The sequence below is a fragment of the Leuciscus leuciscus genome, assembly GCF_965113295.1.
Source record: "Leuciscus leuciscus genome assembly, chromosome: 10".
Classification (NCBI taxonomy): domain Eukaryota; kingdom Metazoa; phylum Chordata; class Actinopteri; order Cypriniformes; family Leuciscidae; genus Leuciscus; species Leuciscus leuciscus.
The window spans coordinates 44,690,145-44,698,248 of NC_138734.1; the positions used below are offsets into that span (position 1 = coordinate 44,690,145).

General features: G+C 41.2%; 1 protein-coding gene across 2 annotated transcripts in view; it reads right to left on the reverse strand.

Annotated features, from left to right (window-relative positions):
• Positions 1-14: 14 nt before the first annotated feature.
• The window catches only part of tars3 (threonyl-tRNA synthetase 3), a 17,678-nt gene continuing 9,588 nt past the window's right edge, over positions 15-8,104 (reverse strand). For both annotated transcript variants that reach the window (XM_082182341.1, XM_082182340.1), the window contains exons 12-20: positions 7,748-7,910; positions 4,367-4,504; positions 4,209-4,286; positions 3,712-3,812; positions 2,807-2,911; positions 2,544-2,616; positions 1,146-1,260; positions 622-780; positions 15-217 (exon numbers count right to left, since the gene is read on the reverse strand). In XM_082182341.1, the coding sequence (XP_082038467.1) occupies positions 632-780; positions 1,146-1,260; positions 2,544-2,616; positions 2,807-2,911; positions 3,712-3,812; positions 4,209-4,286; positions 4,367-4,504; positions 7,748-7,910 (922 nt within the window). In that variant the 3' untranslated portion in view covers positions 15-217; positions 622-631. The remainder of the gene's footprint in view (positions 218-621; positions 781-1,145; positions 1,261-2,543; positions 2,617-2,806; positions 2,912-3,711; positions 3,813-4,208; positions 4,287-4,366; positions 4,505-7,747; positions 7,911-8,104) is intronic.

Consider the following 8,104-nt stretch of genomic DNA (forward strand, 5'->3'; position numbering starts at 1 on the left):
CCAGAAACATGATGCCGAATCTTCGAGAGTCTTTATTGCAAACCGTCATTGAACACAAACATCCAGACACTTTAACACCAAACCATCACATCATTTCACACGGCCAGCGAGCTCACAGAACATCTTCCGAATGCCTTCGCTCAGAGTAAACAGTGCAGTTTTCCTTCTTCATATTCCCATCAGCGAGCCTCATCTCAGACCAGGGATCGTTCAGATTCTGTAAAATGAAATTCCAGGACTTTTCAAGCACTACTTTTTTGGATTTCAAAGACCTACAATTAGCACATATCAAACAAAATCTTTATTATTTATTATTTATTTTATTTTTTACTCAAATTACAGAGTCAGGCATGGGAAATCCCCTTAACCATTGAGAGGATACTATGACAAAGATATTGTCTTCCTTATTCAAACTGATTTTTTTCCATGAATATATGATTGACCTGAAGAATGAAAGTTGTATTATATTCTTATAGCTCTATATATCAGACGGGCTGCAGCGTTCATTTTATGTGAAAAGTTTGTTGGTGTTTTTTCCGAAAAAATTAAACACTAATTTCAAGCACTTTTCAAGCCTCTCTTCATGAATATGTCTGTAGTCTGTTAAGCACTTGTACGAACCCTGTGGGACTCAGAAGTCTTCCTCAGCGCTGCGGCACCGGGACCGTCGGATCCGAGTCAGTCTGGCCATCACCTCCTCCACACACACTTCTCCGTGCACCTTGTTGTCTCTGGTGCGCACGTTCACACTGTTCGTGACACGCTCCTTCTCGCCCACCACTGCCAGACAAACACACACAAACACACACAGCTGGCGTATCAGCACATGGATTACAGTTACTTTTAAAAGTAATGCATTACAACATTCCATTACTCCCCAAAAAAGTAACTAATTGCGTTACTTAGTTACTTTTAATGAAAAGTCAATAAATGTGAAAAAGTAACTAGCTTAATTTATTTGAAAAAGTAACTTAGATATTTTGTTGTAAATTACTTTACTAGTTACTTGAAAAAGTAATCTGATTATGTAACTCTAGTTACTTGAAAAAGTAATCTGATTATGTAACTCAAGTTACTTGTAATGAGTTACCCCCAACACTGCGTCTCAGAGTCGGGAAACTCACTCGTCAGTCCTCACGTCTTACCCAGGATGAAGTTGTACTGCGCCAGCTGTGCGTTGCGAATTTTCTTGTTCAGAAGGCAGCTGGAATCCAAATCAGCATCGGCCATAAAACCGGCTTCAACAAACCGTTTACAGACCTGGAGCGGGAGGAAGATCAACTTTAGTTTCTAAATTCTCTCAATTCTGACTTTTTTCTTGTAATTGTAGGATATTTCTTGCAATTCTGACTTTTTTCTCGTAATCGTAGTTTATTTCTCGCAATTCTGACTTTTTTCTTGTAATCGTAGTTTATTTCTGTCAATTCTGACTTTTTTCTTGTAATCGTAGTTTATTTGTGTCAATTCTGACTTTTTTCTTCTAATCGTAGTTTATTTCTGTCAATTCTGACTTTTTTCTTGTAATCGTAGTTTATTTCTCGCAATTCTGACTTTTTTCTTGTAATTGTAGTTTATTTCTCGCAATTCTGACTTTTTTCTCGTAATTGTAGGATATTTCTTGCAATTCTGACTTTTTTCTTGCAATTGTAGTTTATTTCTCTCAATTCTGACTTTTTTCTTGTAATTGTAGGATATTTCTTGCAATTCTGACTTTTTTCTCGTAATCGTAGTTTATTTCTCGCAATTCTGACTTTTTTCTTGTAATCGTAGTTTATTTCTCGCAATTCTGACTTTTTTCTTGTAATTGTAGTTTATTTCTCGTAATTCTGACTTTTTTCTCGTAATTGTAGGATATTTCTTGCAATTCTGACTTTTTTCTTGTAATCGTAGTTTATTTCTTGTAATTCTGACTTTTTTCTCATAATTGTAGTTTATTTCTTGTAATTCTGACTTTTTTCTCGTAATCGTAGTTTATTTCTCGCAATTCTGACTTTTTTCTTGTAATCGTAGTTTATTTCTCTCAATTCTGACTTTTTTCTTGTAATTGTAGTTTATTTCTTGTAATTCTGACTTTTTTCTTGTAATCGTAGTTTATTTATTGTAATCCTGACTTTTTTCTCGCAATCATAGTTTATTTCTCGCAATTCTGACTTTCTCGTAATTTTAGGTTATTTCTCTCAATTCAGACTTTTTTCTCATAATCGTATTTTATTTATTTCGATCGTAGTTTATTTCTTGCATTCTGACTTTCTTGTAATTGACTTTTTTCTTGCAATTGTAGTTTATATCTCACAATTCTGACTTTTTTCTCACAATCGTAGTTTATATCTTGCAATTCTAACTTTTTTCTCGCAATTCTGACTTTTTTCTTGCTATCGTAAGTTTATATCTTGCGATTCAGACTTTTTCTCGCAATAGCACTTATGCATCATCGTTCATAATAAGAGCAGGAAAAATATTTTTTATAGTCTAAAAATATAAAGACTGAGCATCAAAAAACATTCTCTGTTGTTCAGCAAGTGATGATAGAGCTGATGTTGTACCTGTTTGGCGTATTCTTCGAGAGACGGGTTAACCGGCACCAGCATCACCTGACGCGGAGACAACCACAGTGGCCTGAGGAAACACAGACGCAACAAGAACAACCCTTGAAAGACCTCAAACCATCTGAGGACATGATTCATGAGACTACAGTCATTCACAGAATAATCACGTTTCTGACAACAACCAAAATGGGATGCAGCTTTGTGAAGACAGCTGTGAAGCCGCTGAATGTAGATTAAAATGATTCGAAACAGTTACTCACCATTTCCCGGCGTAGTTCTCGGTGAGGATGGCGATCATTCGCTCCACTGAGCCAAGAATGGCGCGGTGAATGATCACCGGTCTGGCCTTGTCATCCCCATCTTTCCTAAAAAGGTTCAGGCAGTTAAAGGTACAGTGTGTGATTTTAGCAGCATCTAGTGGTGAGGTTGTGAATTGCAACCAACAGAAGTTACGGTGGCCCACAGGAAGTGATGTCGTCGTCTGAGACAGCAGAGAGTCGCCAGTTAAACAATGAGGTTTCTTTACAAAGATAAATTAAGAAATTAGGTTTACTTAATTATTCAGCAAAACGACATTATTGTAACTTGTTCATCATTGTGTCAGTGTTTTATTCACTGACTTTAGCTAGCTGACTTTAGCTAGCTTCTATACACGAAGATTCATATTGTTTTATTTAGTGCCATGTCAGCATTCAAAGCTATTTTCATGGCAAAAATGTAATTACAAAAATACAAATATCATATAAATACAATAAAACAAACAAACAAACAAAAACAGCAGGTTATATTATACAAGATTTTTTAAATTAACATAAAAAATTCAAAACCTTTTCAGGCATAATCCTTAAGTGAGGTAACTTCATAAAAGAGTCTTTTGGCACGAAGAACAACATAGTGACGAAACACGTTTGTCCATTTAGGGCCACCGTAGAAACATGTTGATGTAAGCGGACCCGCGGTGTGTGTAGAGAGAAATGCCTCATTCGAAGCTAATAAACACATAATGGTCCATTATGGAAGGTCTTTATACACCACTGAAAACATAGTTATGTATATGAGATTGCATTTCTGTCAACAGATCCTCCTAAATATTACACAATGCCCCTTTAAAACAGACTACAAAGCCGTCTGAGAGAGTTTAGAGTGAGTGCTGAGCTGTTCTCACCCCACATATGTGAGATTGAAGCGCACGGGTAACTGGAAGTCCAGCTGAATCGTGGCGCACTGATGATAGCGTCCGATGGCGTCTTTAATCTGGATGTCAATCTGGAGCAGAAGAGTTCAGAGAAATGAATATTCCTGCTGGGAAATGTCTTGATATGGAAGCTTGTTTCCGCCATGGAAAACGTAAAAATAAAAAAAGATTATTGCTTGAGAAATAAACTACGATTGCGGAAAAAAAATTTGTGAGATATAAATTCGCAATTGTAAATTTATATTTCACAATTCTGACCTTATAACTTGCAATAAGTCATAGTTGTGTGAGATAAACTTGTCAGAAAATGTCGGAATTGTGAGCTTAATTTTTTTTTATGAGAAAAAAGTTAGAATTGCTAGATAAAAAGTCAAAATTACCTTTTTAATTAGTTTATCGTGATGGAAATGAGCTTCCATAGGTCGATGTGATTTATGAACGCAACGTCAGTCATAAAGAGTTCTGACCTTTGGTCCGTAAAAAGCCCCATCGCCAGGATTCAGCTTCCACGGCTCTCCGAACTCATTCAGGCTGTTCTCCAGTTGCTGTTAAAATAAAACCTCAGTTAATACTGAACATAAACACCCCACATCTCAGAGACAGCAGGTAAATGGCACTCTGGAACCTTCTCCGCCTGATTCCACACGGCAACATCGCCCAGAAACTTCTCGGGACGCGTGGAGAGATGCAACTGGAAGGAGAAGCCGAAGACGTCGTAGATGCAGCGCAGGAAATCCAGACAACCCTTCATCTCAGACTCGATCTGAAACAACATGAACAAGCAAGCTCGTAAAGAATGAGCCGTTGAAGGCATTACAGGCAGTCGTGGGACTGACGGTGGAGGAAAGACAGCTTTCTTATACATTTTTTTTTTTAAATGTTAAAACATTTAGTGTTCATCAGAGGGGTCCAAGACCACAGGACTTTACACAAATACAACCACGAATACACCAAAAAATTTAATGGATTTGAGGAGTTTCGAGGTTGAAATTTAAAAAAAGTAACAAATCCTCCTCTCTCGGGTCAATTTGACCCCCTAGGAATGAATGGAATGCGAGGAATGCTTCAGTTCACATAGAAAAAACTAAAAATGCTAAAACTTTACCAAAAAAGTAATGTCTACATGTGTATCTGAATGCACACTGAAGTGAACTGACTTTAGGACCCAGAGGAACAGCTCATTTGCTCCATATAGAGCTATAAGGCCATCTAGAGTCATGACAAAGACACACAATGTAAGATATTTAGAGCTGAATTAAAAAGGTTATGCATGAAATCGTGAGTTATTTTGAATTTAAGTTGAAAGAATGTGAGGAATGTGCTTAAATTACTCTTTATTTATTGATCAAATCTAGTCATTTAAAGGTAAAATAAATAAATTAAATACATTTCCAAAAAATTCCATTAAGAAAAAGAAAAAATATTGTCAAAATGAAATGAAATAAAATAAGATTTCTGGACAAAAAAATAAAATTTAAGTATAATTTTAGGGCTTCGGGTCATTTTGACCCGTGAGGGAGAGAAGGATGAAGGAGAAGTGACTGAGGGAGAGAAGGATGAAGGTGAAGTGACTGAGGGAGAGAAGGATGAAGGTGAAGTGACTGAGGGAGAGGATGATGAAGGTGAAGTGACTGAGGGAGAGAAGGATGAAGGTGAAGTGACTGAGGGAGAGGATGATGAAGGAGAAGTGACTGAGGGAGAGGATGATGAAGGTGAAGTGACTGAGGGAGAGAAGGATGAAGGAGAAGTGACTGAGGGAGAGAAGGATGAAGGTGAAGTGACTGAGGGAGAGGATGATGAAGGTGAAGTGACTGAGGGAGAGGATGATGAAGGAGAAGTGACTGAGGGAGAGGATGATGAAGGAGAAGTGACTGAGGGAGAGGATGATGAAGGTGAAGTGACTGAGGGAGAGAAGGATGAAGGAGAAGTGACTGAGGGAGAGGATGATGAAGGTGAAGTGACTGAGGGAGAGGATGATGAAGGAGAAGTGACTGAGGGAGAGGATGATGAAGGAGAAGTGACTGAGGGAGAGAAGGATGAAGGTGAAGTGACTGAGGGAGAGGATGATGAAGGAGAAGTGACTGAGGGAGAGAAGGATGAAGGAGAAGTGACTGAGGGAGAGGATGATGAAGGAGAAGTGACTGAGGGAGAGGATGATGAAGGAGAAGTGACTGAGGGAGAGGATGATGAAGGAGAAGTGACTGAGGGAGAGAAGGATGAAGGTGAAGTGACTGAGGGAGAGGATGATGAAGGTGAAGTGACTGAGGGAGAGGATGATGAAGGTGAAGTGACTGAGGGAGAGAAGGATGAAGGAGAAGTGACTGAGGGAGAGGATGATGAAGGTGAAGTGACTGAGGGAGAGAAGGATGAAGGTGAAGTGACTGAGGGAGAGGATGATGAAGGTGAAGTGACTGAGGGAGAGGATGATGAAGGAGAAGTGACTGAGGGAGAGGATGATGAAGGAGAAGTGACTGAGGGAGAGAAGGATGAAGGTGAAGTGACTGAGGGAGAGGATGATGAAGGTGAAGTGACTGAGGGAGAGGATGATGAAGGAGAAGTGACTGAGGGAGAGAAGGATGAAGGTGAAGTGACTGAGGGAGAGGATGATGAAGGAGAAGTGACTGAGGGAGAGGATGATGAAGGAGAAGTGACTGAGGGAGAGAAGGATGAAGGTGAAGTGACTGAGGGAGAGGATGATGAAGGAGAAGTGACTGAGGGAGAGAAGGATGAAGGAGAAGTGACTGAGGGAGAGGATGATGAAGGAGAAGTGACTGAGGGAGAGAAGGATGAAGGAGAAGTGACTGAGGGAGAGAAGGATGAAGGTGAAGTGACTGAGGGAGAGAAGGATGAAGGTGAAGTGACTGAGGGAGAGGATGATGAAGGTGAAGTGACTGAGGGAGAGGATGATGAAGGAGAAGTGACTGAGGGAGAGGATGATGAAGGAGAAGTGACTGAGGGAGAGAAGGATGAAGGAGAAGTGACTGAGGGAGAGAAGGATGAAGGAGAAGTGACTGAGGGAGAGAAGGATGAAGGAGAAGTGACTGAGGGAGAGGATGATGAAGGAGAAGTGACTGAGGGAGAGAAGGATGAAGGAGAAGTGACTGAGGGAGAGAAGGATGAAGGAGAAGTGACTGAGGGAGAGAAGGATGAAGGAGAAGTGACTGAGGGAGAGAAGGATGAAGGAGAAGTGACTGAGGGAGAGGATGATGAAGGAGAAGTGACTGAGGGAGAGGATGATGAAGGAGAAGTGACTGAGGGAGAAAAGGATGAAGGAGAAGTGACTGAGGGAGAGGATGATGAAGGTGAAGTGACTGAGGGAGAGGATGATGAAGGAGAAGTGACTGAGGGAGAGAAGGATGAAGGTGAAGTGACTGAGGGAGAGAAGGATGAAGGAGAAGTGACTGAGGGAGAGAAGGATGAAGGAGAAGTGACTGAGGGAGAGGATGATGAAGGTGAAGTGACTGAGGGAGAGGATGATGAAGGAGAAGTGACTGAGGGAGAGGATGATGAAGGAGAAGTGACTGAGGGAGAGAAGGATGAAGGAGAAGTGACTGAGGGAGAGAAGGATGAAGGAGAAGTGACTGAGGGAGAGAAGGATGAAGGTGAAGTGACTGAGGGAGAGGATGATGAAGGTGAAGTGACTGAGGGAGAGAAGGATGAAGGTGAAGTGACTGAGGGAGAGAAGGATGAAGGTGAAGTGACTGAGGGAGAGGATGATGAAGGTGAAGTGACTGAGGGAGAGGATGATGAAGGTGAAGTGACTGAGGGAGAGAAGGATGAAGGAGAAGTGACTGAGGGAGAGAAGGATGAAGGTGAAGTGACTGAGGGAGAGGATGATGAAGGTGAAGTGACTGAGGGAGAGGATGATGAAGGTGAAGTGACTGAGGGAGAGGATGATGAAGGTGAAGAGGATGCTGAAGTGCACTAGTGGTTGTGATGTCTTTCCTAAATCAGGAGCTCCTGAAGATCACAGTCTCACTCAACACTGGCTAAAGCCACAGCACACCTGATCAATAGAGCAGAATATATGAGCGTCGTCCTGCTGGAAGCGCCGGACCCTGGTGAGTCCCGTCAGCGTTCCCGAGAGTTCGTTCCGGTGCAACACGCCGAAGTCGGCCAGTCTGAGAGGAAGCTCTCGCCAGGAGCGCGGCCGGTGACCGAACATCAGACTGCCGGAAGATAATGAGGATAACTTTGGGTTTAGCTGGGCTGAGTTGGGTTGAGTTAGGTTGGGTTGAGTTGTTTAGTTGGGTTGAGTTGAGTTTAGTTGTGTTGTGTTGAGTTTAGTTGTGTTTAGTTGGGTTGGGCTGACCTGGGTTGAGTTAGGTTGGGTTGAGTTGTTTAGTTGGGTTGAGTTGTGTTG